Source organism: Pongo abelii, chromosome 15 (assembly GCF_028885655.2).
Source record: "Pongo abelii isolate AG06213 chromosome 15, NHGRI_mPonAbe1-v2.0_pri, whole genome shotgun sequence".
Taxonomy (NCBI): Eukaryota; Metazoa; Chordata; class Mammalia; order Primates; family Hominidae; genus Pongo; species Pongo abelii.
Genome location: NC_072000.2, coordinates 50913257 through 50930801, shown reverse-complemented (window position 1 = coordinate 50930801; position 17545 = coordinate 50913257). Strand labels below are relative to the sequence as shown.

Here is a 17545-nt window from a genome sequence, read left to right as displayed (position 1 = left end):
CAGCTATTTAACGTGGAATCTTCAGGGTTTTCTGCATGGTTTTCTATCATCTACAAACAGAGGTAGTTTTAGTTTGTTCTTTACAATTTGGATGCCATTAGTTTGGGGTTTGCTTCATTGTACCTGAAACGTCTTTAGCTGAAACATTCTTTTGCCTTTTAGAAAAAGCTGCCTACATTTCACTGATACCTACATTTTTAAATGCATATATTCTAAATCTCCATTCATTTTTTTATTTCAAAGCAGGCTGAGTCCTGTCATGACAGTTTTGCCTTCCATACAGAACTTCCAGCCTTGTCTGTTAAACATTGACCAATTATTTGATTAAGGCATGGAGTCCAGGTCAGTGTTTCTCAAAGGGGCTGATCTGCAAGCTTTTTGTATAAGCTGCACAATAGGATTACGTTGTTTGTATTAAAATGTAAGTTGATGCACTACTTCCTTTATTGAAAAAGTCTTCCTCAAAAAAATTACCAGCTGAACTTAACTGCACTGTCATGTTGGTTGTTTTTTTGTAAACATAAGTTTTCAACTCCTTTGAGTAAATACCAAGGTCTATGATTGCTGGATCACTTGGTAAGAATATGTATACTTTTGTAAGAAACTGCCAAAATATTTTCCAAAGTAGCTGTGCCATTTTGCATTTCCACCAGCAACAAATGAAAATTCACATTGCTTTGCATCCTTGCCAGCATTTAGTGGTGTCAGTCTTCCGGATTTTGGGCATTCTAATAGCCGTATCATGGTATTTTATTGTTTTAATTTGCATTTCCTTGATGACATGATGCACAGCATCTCCTCATAAACATAATTTTCATCTGTCTTCTTTGGTGAGGTGTCTGTTAAGGTCTTTGGCCCATTTTAAAAATCAGGTCATTTGTTTTCTTATTATTGAGTTTTTAGAGTTTTTGTATGTTTTCAGTAACAATCATTTATTAGTATGTCTTGGCAAATACTTTCTCCCAGCCTGTAGTTTTTCTTTTCATTTTCTTGACTGTGTCTTTGCAGAATAACGAAAAAATAATTTCAATAAAGTCCCACTTAAAAGTTACTTCTTTCAATAATTATGCCATTGGTGTTGTATCTAAAAAGCTATCACCAAGCCCAAGGTCATCTAGCTTTTTTTCTGTGTTAGTTTGTAGGAGTTGTGTAGCTTTGGACTTTGATGTCATGTGATTCGGATTTGGATCTAAACCTGTTATCTGGAATGTGTGGGTTGCTTGAAAATGTAACTTCTCAGATTTAATTTCCTTATCTATAAAAAGGAGATAGTGATAATACTTTACACATTTGTTATAAATATTAAATGAAGTAATAAGTATATGAAATGTGCTAGCACAATTGTATACTGAGTTAACCTAAAAAATGTTGGCCATCTCAATCCTTTTTTCTTCTATATACATTCAGACAGATCCTACAAGCGTCTCAATATCTTTTCTCAAGTAGATGATTTTCATATAGTTCTCTACTGAATAAATTGGATTTATTTAAAAACTTGATTGGCAGTTCTTTTGTTCTTTCTGACACCGAATACCTGGTGTGTTTTCCACATCAATTCTCCAATTCTCCAGCACTAACTGGGTATTCAACAATTCAATTCAATTCAATTCTCACAGTAAATATCCTGAGTTAGCATACATCCTACAAGTTGAAGGACTCAGCCCCACTAGATTGGCCCCATTTCAAATGCCAGTCACAAATCCCAGTTTGCCATCCATACTTCTAACCTACCAGCTATAGATTCTGAGGTTCCCATGATAACCCCTGCCACCTCAGGTTTGATAGTTGACTAGATGAACTCACGGAACATGAGAAAACATTTTAATTACATTTACAGGTTTATTATACAGTAGATTTTACTTTCCATTGTTTCAACAACCCAAAGTCAACAGTGTTCCAAAAATACTACAGGATTAAAAAAAATTGTATTGATAACAATATATTTTACACATTTATGAGGTACATGTGAGGATGTGTTACATGCATAGAAGGTGTAATGATCAAGTCAGGGTATCTGGGCTATCCATTACCCTGAGTATTTATCATTTCTGTATGTAGGTAACACATAGCTCTTTTAGCTATTTTTAGCTATTTTTTAGCTGTTTACCTCTTTAACTATTTACCTCTCTTTTAGCTATTTTTATTATATAATACATTGTTGCTAACTATACTCTCTCTAATATGCTATCAAGTATTGGGGTTTATGTCTTCTATCTAACTGTATATTTGTACCCACTAATCAACATATCTTTATCCCCTTCTCCCACCCATACACCTTCCAAGCCTCTGGTATCTATCTATACTCTATCTCCATAAGATCTAATTTTTTAATCTCTCACATATGAAAGAGAATATGTGGTATTTGTCTTTCTGTGACTGTCTTATCTCACTTAAGATAATGTCCTCCAGTTTCATCCATGCTACTGCATGACATGATTTCATTCATTTTAATTGTTGAATATTACTCCATTGTGTACATATGCTACCTTATCCATTCATCCATTGGTGGACACATAGGTTGATTCTATATCTTTGCTATTGTGAATCATGCTGTGATAAATGTGCAAATTCAGGTACGTATCCCTTTGATATATACATTCCTTTTCCTTTGGATAAATATCCAGTGGAATTGGTGGATTGTGATAGTTCTTTTTAGTTTTTTTGAGTAATTGTCATAATGATTTCTACAGTGGGTATACTAATTTACATGCCCACTAGTAGTGTATGAATTGTCTTTTCTCTGCATCCTCACCAGTATCTGTTTTTTTGTGTTTTTTGTTTTGTTTTGTTTTGTTTTTTGTCTTTTTAGTAATAGCCATTCTAACTGGGGTAAGGTGATTGGTAAGGTAATTGTGGTTTTGATTTGCATTTTCCTAATGATTAGTGATGTTGAGCAGTTTTTCAGATACTTGTTGGCCATTTTTATGTCTTCTTTTGAGAAATATCTATTTATGTCTTTAGGCCACTTTTAATGAGATTTTTAAAAAATTATTGAGTTATTTGGGTTCTTTGTATATTCTAGATATTATCCTTTGTCAGATTAATAGTTTGAAAATATTTTCTCCCATTCAGCAGGTTGTCAGTTCATTCTGTTGTTTCCCTTGCTGTGCAGATGCTTTTAAATTTAATATAGTCCCATTTGTCTATTTTTGTTATAGTAGCTGGTGATTTCAATGTCTTAGCCATTAAATCTTTGCCTAGACTGTGTCTTAAAGTGTTTCCCCTATGTTGTTTTCTAGTTGGATTTATAGTTTTAAATTTTACATTTAAGTCTTTATTCCATCTTGGGTTTCTACATGGGTAGAGATAGGCATCCAGTTTTCTTCTTCTGCATATGGGTATTCAGTTTTCCCAGCACCATTTATTGAAGATAGTGTCTTTTCCCCAGTGTATGTTCTTGGCACTATACAGAATGTCAGTTGGCTGAAAATATGTGGATTTATGTCCGGACTCATTATTCCATTCCATTGGTCTAAGTCTGTTTTTATATGAATACTGTACTGTTATTGTTACCATGGCCTTGTATTATATTATATTTTGAAGTTAAGTAATATGATGCCTCTAACTTTCTTCTTTTTGCTTAGGATTGTTTTGGCTATTCTGGCTCTTTTTTGGTTTCATACAAATTCTAGGATTTTTTTTTCTCATTCTGTGAAAAATGATATTGACATTTTTGTAAGGATTACTTTGAATCTATAGATTGCTTTGGGCAGTAGAATCATTTTAATGACATCAATTCTTCTTATTCATGAAAATGGAATGTCTTTCCAATTGTTTGTGTCCTCTTTAATTTATTTCATCAGTTCTGTAGTTGCCCTTGCAGAGATCTTTTACTTCCTTTGTTAAATTTATTCCATATATATATATATAATATAAAATACTTTAAGTTCTAGGGTACATGTGCACAACATGCAGGTTTGTTACATATGTATACATGTGCCATGTTGGTGTGCTGCACCCATTAACTCGTCATTTACATTAGGTATATCTCATAATGCTATCCCTCCCCCTTCCCCCCACCCCACAACAGGCCCCGGTGTGTGATGTTCCCCTTCCTGTGTCCAAGTGTTCTCATTGTTCAATTCCCTACCATCAGAGTGAACAGGCAACCTACAAAATGGGAGAAAATTTTTGCAACCTACTTATCTGACAAAGGGCTAATATCCAGAATCTACAATGAACTCAAATAAATTTACAAGAAAAAAACAGACAACCCCATCAACAAATGGGTGAAGGATATGAACAGACACTTCTCAAAAGAAGACATTTATGCAGCCAACAGACACATGAAACAGTGCTCATCGTCACTGGCCATCAGAGAAATGCAAATCAAAACCACAATGAGATATCATCTCACACCAGTTAGAATGGTAATCATTAAAAAGTCAAGAAACAACAAGTGCTGGAGAGGATGTGGAGAAATAGGAACACTTTGACACTGTTGGTGGGACTGTAAACTAGCTCAACCATTGTGGAAGACAGTGTGGCGATTCCTCTGGGATCTAGAACTAGAAATACCATTTGACCCAGCCATCCCATTACTGGGTATATACCCAAAGGAAAATAAATCATGCTGCTATAAAGACACATGTATGTTTATTGATTCACAATAGCAAAGACTTGGAACCAACCCAAATGTCCAACAATGATAGACTGGATTAAGAAAATGTGGCACATATACACCATGGAATACTATGCAGCCATGAAAAATGATGAGTTCATGTCCTTTGTAGGGACATGGATGAAACTGGAAACCATCATTCTCAGCAAACTATCGCAAGGACAATTTATTCCTATTTTTTTTGTAGCTATTGTAAGTGGGATTGTTTTCTTGATTTTTTCTCAGCTAGTTCATTATTGGTATATAGAAACACTGCTGATTTTTATGTGTTGATTTTGTATCCTGCAACGTTACTGAATTTATTTATCAAATTTAGATTTTTTTTTTTTTTTGAGACAGAGTCTTGCTCTGTTTCCTAGGCTGCAGTGCAGTGGCATGATCTCAGCTCACTGCAACCTCTGCCTCCCAGGTTTAAGCAATTCTCTTGTCTCAGCCTCCCAAGTAGCTGGGACTACAGGCACACACCACCATACCCAACTAATTTTTTTTTTCTTTGTATTTTTAGTAGAGATGGGGTTTCACCATGTTGGCCAAGCTGGTCTTGAACTCCTGACCTCGTGATCCACCCACCTTGGCTTCCCAAAGTGCCAGATTGCAGGTGTGAGTCACCGTGCCCGGCCCAAATCTAGGAATTTTTTAATGAAGTTTTTATATTTTTCTAGACGTAAGATCATGTCATCAGCAAAGAGGGACACTTTGACTTCATCTTTTTTAATGTAGATGCCTTTTATTTCTTTTTCTTGCCTAATTGCTCTGGCTTGGATGTCCAGTACTATGCTGATGTGCTGCTGAATTCTATTTGGTAATATTTTGTTGGGGATTTTTGCATCTACCTTCAGGGATTTTGGCCTGCTGCACTGTAAGCCTGTCTCTGGAGAGGGTGGAACCACTGTCAGTGGGAGCAGCTTAGGCAGGCACCTGTGGAGCAGGTGATCTCCCCTTGTCTTGGTCCCATAATAGCCTGCAGCATCAGCATCAGGGAGATTTCTCTTCAGGGTGTGTGAAAGTGCCCAGCCTCCCGCCCTCCACCTTGGCCAGCTGTGCCAGAAGTGGTGTTGGCCCCAGGGCAGGTCGCAGTTCTTTGAGGACCGAGGTCTCAGAATGGTGCCATGTTGCACCTGCTCAGGGCTCAGAAACATGTGGGACCCAGAATGAGTTCCTTCTCTGGAGCAATTCCTCTACATAATATCTAGGCAGCTTTCTGTGTTAGTCTGGAGGCCCCCAGAGCATCAAGGGGTTTTCTCATGCTTAGGATTATTGAAGTCATTGGTGGGGTTGTGAAGCCCTGGGGGTCAGTCACTCACTCTTTCCCGGCATCTGCAGCTTCTTTCCTTATTATAGTATTTTAGGAGAGAAGAGGAGGGACTATATTTACATCACTTTTATTACTGTATATTATTATAATCATTCTTTTATTAGTTATTGTTGTCCATCTCTTACTGTGCCTAATTAATAAATGAAAATTTATCATAGGTATGTGTGTATGTATAAGAAAAAACAGTAAATATAGTGTTCAGTACTATCTGCAAATTCTGTCATCTGCTGGGGATCTTGGAATGTATCTTGCATGGATAAGGGGGGACAACTGTAGTGAATACAACTCAGGAACAGCCAAATAGAAAAGATGCAGTGGGTAAGGATTGATGAAGGTGAAGTATAGATCTTCCATGCTCTCTTCAGGCACACCACCCTGCCAATACTTCTATGTGTTCATGGAGAGAGAGGTTGTCATATATTAATTGTAGCAATTTGACTCTTCTTAATGGGCAATGGAAGAATTTAATTCACTGACCTAATACTCTAACTCCTAGACTTTCTTTTATAAATATTACATTTGTAAATAATTATGAGCACAATTTTCCTTAAATGACTTTAATCCCAACAAAGAACCAGACAGCAAGTATTTGGTTGGGCATGCTTTTGACTTGGGAAGATGTGGCTTGAGAGGAAATCACTCTAATGAGTACATATTTCTCAGTGCTCCTCTAATGGTTACATAATTAAGATTATACTTATACGAAGTCCTCCAAATAGACAGGACTGTTTCAACTCCTCTTTCAACTGTACGTGATTGAAGACAGCCCATGCATATTTAACGTCCATTGACTCACACTCCCTTAAATATTTAAAAACAGGTTTTTTAATATATTTTAATATTCATTTGAAGGTTTTATTATTTATTTAAACATCTTTTATTGTTTTTAAAATTAAAAACATTGCTTTGCTTACAGTTCTGGTACTCATTGAAACTGGCAATTGTTTTTCAAGAAATAAATGCAAAATTTTATTCATGCTGTCAAAAAAATGCATGAACTACTTACTCTCTCATCCCCTTATTAAGAAATACACACAAATAAACATTTTCCTGCAATCTGGTATTTTCATGCATTATTCTTCCCAAATAAGGTAGATATCTCTATATGGATTTAAATATTAGAACTAAGTATTTAGAAACCTTGCTGGACATCTTGAGCCAGTAGATAGAAAAAGAAAATGCTAAAATCATTAATCTTGGGCACTTGTTACTTAATGACTTTATTACAACTAAAATCCTTAATTACTTTGAAATTACCTTCAGACATTTAATATTCTACAAACACTTGCATAGATTATAATATATGGGTAATACCAAAATTAATTTCCATGAAGTACATTGCCATATAAACTGCAGTTTGAATTTGATTCAAAATTCTGTAACATTTTTTATGCTTTCCACAAAGCATGACTTTTTTTTATTGCCTTTGCAAGGTTGTGAATTTTAAATGATGGTGTGAGTAGGTCAACCTCTATTTTAATTGATAACTTTAAATAACCAGTAAGGCAAGATTTTCAAAGTCCTCTTTTACGGAGAGAGCTAATTCGTGAACCACTGGTAGTATCTGCAATTGGAAATAATGTGACATAGGCTGTTTTTAAGGGCATGCATTCTGAAATCAGATTGCCTTGTTTGATTCCTTAGTCTGCTACTTTTTAGCTGGGCGACTTGCTTAATTTTTCTGTTCGTCGTTGAATTTTGTCAAAGGCCTTTCCTGCATCTATTGAGATAATCATGTGGTTTTTGTCTTTGGTTCTGTTTATATGCTGGATTACATTTATTGATTTGCGTATATTGAACCAGCCTTGCATCCCAGGGATGAAGCCCACTTGATCATGGTGGATAAGGTTTTTGATGTGCTGCTGGATTCTGTTTGCCAGTATTTTATTGAGGATTTTTGCATCGATGTTCATCAAGGATATTGGTCTAAAATTCTCTTTTTTGGTTGTGTCTCTGCCCGGCTTTGGTATCAGGATGATGCTGGCCTCATAAAATGAGTTAGGGAGGATTCCCTCTTTTTCTATTGATTGGAATAGTTTCAGAAGGAATGGTACCAGTTCCTTCTTGTACCTCTGGTAGAATTCGGCTGTGAATCCATCTGGTCCTGGACTCTTTTTGGTTGGTAAGCTATTGATTATTGCCACAATTTCAGAGCCTGTTATTCGTCTATTCAGAGATTCAACTTCTTCCAGGTTTAGTCTTGGGAGAGTGTATGTGTCGAGGAATTTATCTATTTCTTTTAGATTTTCTAGTTTATTTGCGTAGAGGTGTTTGTAGTATTCTCTGATGGTAGTTTGTATTTCTGTGGGATCGGTGGTGATATCCCCTTTGTCATTTTTTATTGCGTCTATATGATTCTTCTCTCTTTTTTTCTTTATTAGTCTTGCTAGCGGTCTATCAATTTTGTTGATCCTTTCAAAAAATCAGCTCCTGGATTCATTAATTTTTTGAAGGGTTTTTTGTGTCTCTATTTCCTTCAGTTCTGCTCTGATTTTAGTTATTTCTTGCCTTCTGCTAGCTTTTGAATGTGTTTGCTCTTGCTTTTCTAGTTCTTTTAATTGTGATGTTAGGGTGTCAATTTTGGATCTTTCCTGCTTTCTCTTGTGGGCATTTAGTGCTATAAATTTCCCTCTACACACTGCTTTGAATGTGTCCCAGAGATTCTGGTATGTTGTGTCTTTGTTCTCGTTGGTTTCAAAGAACATCTTTATTTCTGCCTTCATTTCGTTGTGTACCCAGTAGTCATTCAGGAGCAGGTTGTTCAGTTTCCATGTAGTTGAGCGGTTTTGAGTGAGTTTCTTAATCCTGAGTTCTAGTTTGATTGCACTGTGGTCTGAGAGACAGTTTGTTCTAATTTCTGTTCTTTTACATTTGCTGAGGAGAGCTTTACTTCCAACTATGTGGTCAATTTTGGATTAGGTGTGGTGTGGTGCTGAAAAAAATGTATATTCTGTTGATTTGGGGTGGAGAGTTCTGTACATGTCTATTAGGTCCGCTTGATGCAGAGCTGAGTTCAGTTCCTGGGTATTCTTGTTAACTTTCTGTCTTGTTGATCTGTCTAATGTTGACAGTGGGGTGTTAAAGTCTCCCATTATTATTGTGTGGGAGTCTAAGTCTCTTTGTAGGTCACTTTTTAAAAATACTATAAGTATACCATATTATACTATAATGTACAATATAATTTTTTTTTTTTTTTGAGGCAGAGTCGAGCTCTGTTTCCCAGGCTGGAGTGCAGCGGCGCAATCTCGGCTCACCACAACCTCCGCCTCCCGGGTTCAAGTGATTCCCCTGCCTCAGCCTCCCAAGTAGCTGGGGCTACAGCCACATGCCACATGCCCAGCTAGTTTTTGTATTTTTAGTAGAGACGGGGTTTCACTATGTTGCCCAGGCTGGTCTCGAAGTCCTGACCTCGTGATCCGCCCTCCTTAGCCTCCCAAAGTGCTGAGATTACAGGTGTGAGCCACCATGCCCAACTATGTACAATAGACTTTTTATTAAAAAAAGAGGATTGAAATTCATGACTCAGTAACACATGTTAGAATGAGAATAAAAGGAACAATTTATCCTTAGATTATTGTTTTCTTCAGTAGTATAATAAGCGTGTTGATTGATGTTTTTGGATAACTTAAATATGCATGTTGCAAGCTTTGAGACAATCGGAGTAGTAGAAACAGTAAATAAATCTTCAAGTAGTAGCAGCAAAAAGATCAGAATGATAATGTAATCCATCCACCTAAAAGAAGGCAATAAAGAGTAGCAGAAAACAAATAGTACAAAATAGTAAGTTACAGTAAATTTAATACAAAAATTTAATAAAATAAAAGTACAAAATAAGTAGTTACAGTAAATGTCAGTGAATAAAGTGCTAAGTGCTCTGGGTTAAAAAAAGATTGACAGACTTAAAAAAATCCTAAAAAATAAAGCATAAGCTCATGATGTTTAAAAGAGGTGCTTGTAAAATTTAAAGATACTGAAAGTATAAGAATAAAAATACTTATAAAGATATTAAAAGTATAAGATTAAAAGGATGGAAAAATATCACATGCAAATACTAACAAAATAAATGCCAATGTAGCCATAATAATGTTAGACTATATATATATATATGTGTATGTATCCACACATGCACAACACACACACGTATATATATAGCATTGCTGGAGATCAAAGAGATTATAGTGATAAAATATTCAATATTCAACTCATGGACAACATAAAACAATTCTAAATTCATATATACTTAATAGCATAACCTCAAAACAGGTAAAGCAAAAAGGAGGCAGAACTACAAGGATAATTTTTTAAATTAGATATCTAAAACTTTTAACTTTTTTTAGAGGAGTTTAACATACTCTTCTGAATTAATTCAACTGGAATAAGTAGGCAAAAAATAAATGAATAAACAACTATATAGATGATTTGGACAACTCCTCGATATTAGAGTTGGCCCAATAGATACATATCAATCACACTTCAAAAGTGCAGACTATTCCTTCTTAGCGGGCACACCCAGAACAGAAATCTATTATATATTGTGTCATACAGCAAATGTTAACAAATTCAGAGGATTGAAAACATGTGGACTATTTTATCTGACTACAATTCAGTTAAGCAAAAAATCAAAAGCAAAGAGAAAATAAAACATTACCCATATGTTTGGAAATGAAGAAACACTGCTTCTGGATGTGTGATTGACAGTGCATGAAATTGACACATTCAACACACACCAATCTACCTCTCCTTTTCCTCACTGTCTTCATGACTGACACTATTATCCACTTCGTTGCCTAAGGCATCATTTTTGGTCCCACTGACCTCACCTTAGCTCAGGCTTTCACCAGTGATTTAATTTTTTTGCAACTTGTCTCTTCCCTCTGTGGTTTATGCTTTTCCTGTCTACCACAGTGTTTTTCCAAAAAAAAATTATTTGATCATATAAATCCTTTATTTAAAAATTTTAGAAGACCTCCTCAATACCAAGAAAATGCATTTCTTGAATAGAGTCTCTTTCTTTTCATCTTTATTTCCCCCCAAGCGCTTATGGTCTTCTTTTGTGCATCAGCTATGCTAATCCATCTGCATTTCTCTGAACATCCCTTCCTCTTCAGATTTTGTACCTTTGCATGTACCCATCCCTCTACCTGGAATGCCTTCTCTTACTGTTTACTCACCTGACCATTTCCTGTACATTCTGGAAGACACAGCTGAGCATTATTTTTGTAACATACTTGCCTGGTCAACTCTCATAGTGTCATTCACTTCTTATTTACTTAGCACTGTAGAATTATTTTTCATACAGTTTTGTAAATTAGCTTTTTAAATAGCTGCCTTCAGTATCAGACCATGAAGTAAATGAAGAGAGGAATCTTTTCATTGTATATTAAAAAAAGAATTCTTATGACTTTTAGACAAAGGGCCCCAAACAAACAAAAAAGGAATATATTGATAATATTAGAATTAATAGGAAAGTTTAAAAATATTTGCTGAAAGAGGTAAGAAGGATCAGTCAGCTCTAGTAGTTTCACCTGCAAATGCATTTGTAAAGCAAGGAGGCTTATTTACTTCCTACCCTCAGGAAATCACATTTCCCAACCCAAGCTAAAATTTCTGGGCTTAAATATGTTCTTCATTCACCTCCTACACTCGTCCTCTATTGCTGCATGTGTTACTGAAAATGGCTTCTTCTAATAAGAGTAGCTTTTGGTTTATTGCAAGTCACATCTTTCATCTGTTTTTACATATCTTTTCTACAGATCCCCCTGCAGTGGAACCAGCATTCTTGGAAATCCGGCAAGGACAGGATCGAAGTGTCACTATGAGCTGCAGAGTACTGAGAGCCTATCCAATACGGGTGCTGACCTACGAGTGGCGCTTGGGCAATAAGTTATTACGGACGGGTCAGTTTGACTCTCAGGAATACACAGAGTACCCTGTGAAGAGTCTTTCCAATGAAAACTATGGGGTTTATAACTGTAGCATCATAAATGAAGCTGGAGCCGGGAGATGCAGCTTTCTTGTTACAGGTAGGATTCCAGATGTTTTCATTTTATATATTTTGTTTTATTAGACCAAGAGATTTTAGACCTATGTCAATATAATGAAAACATTTTGTAAATCAATGGAGCATAGAACAGCTTGACTCCTCAAGTTAGAGCTTCTAAAAATTTATTTTTAAGTCAAGTTTATTTTAATAGTTAAAAGAATGCACAGGCCTATAAAATTACATAGAAGTTTATCTGAATTCTAGTAGAGTTAGTGAGGAGGAAATTGGTTATTGTATTAGTCAATTCTCACACTGCTATAAAGAACTACCTGAGACTGGGTAATTTATGAAGAAAAGAGGTTTAACTGACTCAGTTCTGCAAGCTGAACAGGAAGCATGTCTGGGAAGCCTCAGGAAACTTACAGTCATGGCAAAAGGCAAAGGGGAAGCAAGGACCTACTTCACATGGTGGCAGCAAAGAGAGAGAAAGTGAAGGGGAAAGTGTCACACACTTTTAAACTATCAGATCTCATGGGAACTCACTCACCATCACGAGAACAGCAAGGGGGAAATCCACCCCCATGATCCAATTACCTCCCTCTAGGGCCCTCCCCTGACATGTGGGGATTACAATTCCACATGAGATTTAGGTGAGGACATAGAGCCAAACCATATCAGTTATTTTGAGTGTTTCAGTAATAATAAGACATACTGTAGTGTTGGCTGGCTTTAATTACATCAAGTTGCAAACATTTTTTTTTCTATTCAAATCTCATGTGAATAGATAATTGCTCTGGTTTTCTTATTACCAGAATTTTTTTTCTTTTGTTTACTTGCTTATTTATATATGTATTTATTTACTATCTGTCAATATATGGTGACTTTCAATTTTGTCTTTGACTGGCCATATGTTTACAAATATTCCAAGAAAAAGCAGTAGAGTTGTATCTGACAGATAGTAAATTAGGGAGAAGTATTGACTTTTTATGTCATTGTCTTTTAAACATTCCCTCTGTATTATGTCTTATGTAATTATTTACATTATTTTTATAATCTATATACTGCATATTATTTATGAGTGACAAATTAGGAATGCATTAAAAGAAAATACTCCTCATTTTCTTTGTCATAGGTAGTTAGTTGTAATAGTTGAAATGTTCATGGTAGTAAAAAAAGAAACTGGACATTGTGTGTTATCTAAAAGGAAGTCATAAAAATGATTAAAATGTTTCAGACTTAAAACTTATTAATAGCATAAATTCTAAGTGGTAATTTCTAACTCATGAGGGAACTCTCTAATTATGAACTGCCTTTCGCCATTTTTGCTTTCTGAAATGTAATATTAGCTAGTCTAATCTAGGAAAGCATATCAGATGTCTGGATGAAACTTTGAAACACCAATTAGTTCATTTACTAAAACATATCAGGATTAGTATTCCTTATGAATTTCTCATAACTTGAAACTTTGAATCTAACATAAGAGAGCCAGGGAATAGAAGTATACAAAGATCCATATATTTTTAATGCACAAAGCAAATCTTTCAAGATAATGCTGTTTCCTTCTGAGACTCAAATTAACTAAAAACATTTTAAATTTTATTTTTTACAATTATTTATACTCTTCCACTTACCATGAATTTTGTATAGTCATCCCAAAGTAGACTTGATCTAACTATACACCGAAATGTACAGAATTGAACTAAAAGGCAATGACATCTATACCTGTATTAGCTCACAGGAAATCTTAAAAGATTATTCCTCTTTTCTTTCTTCTTTTAAAATTCTATGTTTATGATGTATGTTAGAGTAAGAGGCTAAGAGAATAGAGTTGTGTTCACTTAAATGTCAGAAGGGGTATGAGAATAATTTCCTGCTAGGAAAAAGAACAAAGTAAGCAAAGGTATTTTGGAAACTGTGATGAGCCTAGCTTGTAGTATACTATCCATGTTAAAGATAATTAACTATAATACTAAAAAATACTTCGTATTTGCATATATTTTATTTACTCATATTTTAATGGTGAAGTCATCACAGTTTTATGAGGTTTAAGTGAGCTTCATGAGCTTTAGTAGAAACCCAGATGCCATTTTTCATCTTCTATGATGGGCTATTTTTTACAAGTTCTAAAGGTTAATGTAGCATATTGATTTATTAGAATAAGCCCATTTGTAAATTTGAAATTCCAAGTATTATCTATATTACTTATATATTAATATGTAGACATAAATGCTTCTATTTTAATAGTTCTGTAATATTATAGCACAGGATTTAACTAGAGCATGCATTTCAGTTTATCAAAGATTCAAAATGTCTCAATATTTAACTCTGGAAAAACATATTCTTCAATACTTCAAAATATCTGGGCTTATTTTTTCATGGCATGACTGAATATCATTCTATGTTATACCCCATTATGTCCCATCTCATTGCTTGATCTAGAAAAGAAAATCAGTAAATCTAGAATGATTAAATAGATGGAGGATGAACAAAAGAGTTAATGATTCAATGAAAGAAAATTTCTGAAAATAATTTTTAAATGAGAAAAAAGTGAATACAGAGAGGGTAAAAGGATGGCTTAAGTTGAAAATAAATCGTATATATTTTAGGAAGCTAGCTAGTGCCCTCTGAAAAAGATAAGTCTGTGTTCTAATCCCTGGAACCTGCGGATATTAACTTATATGGCAACATATGTAATTAAGTTAAGGATTTTGAGAGAAGGAGCTTATCTTGAATTATCTGGGTGGGCCTCAAACGCAATAGCATGTATTCTTATAAGAGAGAGGCAGGGGGAGTTTTGAGAGAGAAGAGGAGGCAATGTGAGTAAGCAGTAAGGCAACCACAATCTGAAGAACCCCTGGAGCCACAAGAAGCTGGAAGAGGCAAGGAATATATTCTCCCCTAGAGTCTCTACAGAAGTAGGAAGTAGGGTCCTGCCAAGACCTTGGTTTCAGACTTCTGGCCTTCAGAGTTGTGAGACAATAGTTTTTGTTTGTTTGTTTGTTTAAGCCACCCAGTTTGTGGCTGTTTGTCATGGCAGTCTTAGATAACAAATACACTTTACAACTCACTATTTCAAAGAACCCCACTTTTAAAAATTATACGAGATGAATAGAACAGTTTTGTCAACTGTCCTCAGTTTTATCACACTAAGCAGGCTAGACCCTGGAGACATGGGTGCATGTGTCTTACAACTCAGCAAAGCTGTGAGAAGGGGTTGCTTTTGCCACCTAAAGGGCTAACTGGAATAACCTTACAACTGCAAGAAGCAGTCAATGCAGAAAATCAACCTGCGAGGTCTCAGGTCACCTACATCAGTAGACTGCGTAGGTTTAAGCTACACATTGGCTTAAACCAACCCCAAGGGATGCTTCAACATTGAAATGTTATGCCCATTATACAATATAGCAGAGAAAAGAGGTTTCCAGCAGCTTGATTATATAGGAAACCAGATGACAGAATCTACTGGTAGATTCTGTTGACAGTACCAGAGATTAATGAAGATGCACTTTTATTCTTTTTTTGAACATGAAGACCCAGGAAACCTGCAGCAAAATGCAGCATTTATTTATAAAGTTTTAAATTATCTATGTCTTTCAAATTGTTCTAATTGATATTCCTAAATATTTAGCAATCAAGATGTTAGTTCTAAGCTATTCTAATTATGTTCCCGTTAACTACACTTTCTTCATACTTCTTCACTTTAATAGACTTGCTTCTGACATTACATTTTTATTGAAATGTTTATGGGTGTCAGGAGACTAACATTTCTTGACAAGTCAGGCAAGACAATAAATTATGTGAAAAAAGCTTAATTTTTATATTTAGCTTTTTTGTCTAATTGCTTAAATGCAATAGTCTAAGCATATGCATTTATTACATGGTTTTAGATCAAAGAAAATAAGAGCAAAATAAAATGGTAATCAGTATTCCCTATATGATCCAGGAGATAAAAGTAGAATGCCCTTCTAACTTCCAGAAAGTGCGTGTACACAGTTATATATACTTAGAGTTGTAAAACATTTAGGAATTTTATCAATGGAGACATTTTAAGATTCTTTTAAATGAAAGATACTAAAGGGATGGTGTTTTTTTCCAAAAGGTAACATTGCATATATATATATATATATATATATATATAATGGATTTTTTTATTGCATAACCATAAATTATAATTGAGTATAAAACCACCAATATGTACTCCCAACTGATTTTTTTTTTTTTTACAATCAGGAATGTATTTAACAAGTATTTACTGTCTACTTACTAAGTGTGAAGTACAAGATTAAACATCAGAAAGAGAACAATAAAAACTTTCTCTGAAAAGCTTTGCCAGTTTTACATTTGTATAGTATCTTGAAGTAATTTTGATTTTATATCTATTGCATTTCTTAAGCCTTATATTCTCTTCTGGGATACTGCAGTTTCCTTTTATCTGATCTCTGAAATTTTCATATTGTTGGGCTTTATTTTCCTAGAAAACCTAGCCTATCTTAAGTGAGAAAGGTTGATTCTGTTCATTGCCTATAGGATGATATGCAAATTCTTCATTGTCATAATTCTTCAAAGCATTCATTAATATCTCAAATAAAATAGATAGCATAATCTCTATTTCAGTTCTACCAGTTATTCTAAATTCAGTTCAAATTTGACTATGCTGCCTTCCCCCAAATCATCACACATTTGTAGGACTCTGCCTTTCTTCACATGTTACTTTATTCTGAAATACTAGCCTTTTGTGTGTCTCTATGCTGCAGTTATGGTGACTTTTGTGTATGACTTTACCAGGGTTATGTTGATCATTGTTCTTCAGCCAAACAGATAGGTGCAGGCTGTGATAATATTTTATGATTCACAAATTAATGATTACTGCTGTAACTGCTTTTCTCTGAACGTATAAATAAACTCCAAATAACCAGGATTTAAACATGGCTTAACCATTATTTAAACAGTCTAGAAAATTATTTCACTCAGGTTAAGTGATGTGTCATTTCAGAAAGTAACACGATGGTTCTGTTCCACAAAGTCCTTGGGAATTCAGGCTTCTTCCATCTTAATCCTCAACCACCATCAATAAGTGGTACATCTTATAACCCTGACTACTTAAACTCCAGCTATTAATTGCACATTTCCTCCAAAAGTAAAGCATGCTTCTTCTTTTTGAGGAGACTTCCCAATAATTTTAAACATTTTTTTTCTGCTTGGAGTTCACTGAAAATAACTTTATTGTATTGCTTCACTGTCAATTAATGCTGTGGGTATAGATTTTATTTTAAGAAGATTAAAATGCATTTATTATATATTTAAGTTTCCTTTATTGAAAATACTGCAATGAAATTAAAACAAGATTGCGAAGGAAAATCCTTGAATTATAGTTTTATCTCTGTAAACCATGCACCGTTACTATTGTACCCCTTTTTCAGAGCCATGGACATTTAGTCTCAGAATAATTTCAAAAGATAGATGATATGAGGTTTAATTATTGACTCTTAAGATATTTTAATGCTAAACATAATAAAATTGATGGTGCTGTGTTGGTTATTATTTCTGCATAAAGAATTACATTATACAAAGTCAAAAGCTTTAAATGACATATTTATTGTCTTACAGTTTCTGTGTGTCAGGATTC

General features: G+C 34.7%; 1 protein-coding gene across 2 annotated transcripts in view; it reads left to right on the top strand.

The window, feature by feature from the left end:
• The window catches only part of MDGA2 (MAM domain containing glycosylphosphatidylinositol anchor 2), an 825106-nt gene that overhangs the window by 705750 nt on the left and 101811 nt on the right, over positions 1-17545 (top strand). For both annotated transcript variants that reach the window (XM_024231654.3, XM_054530089.2), the window contains one exon: positions 11690-11959. In XM_024231654.3, coding sequence (XP_024087422.3) covers positions 11690-11959 — 270 coding nt within the window. The remainder of the gene's footprint in view (positions 1-11689; positions 11960-17545) is intronic.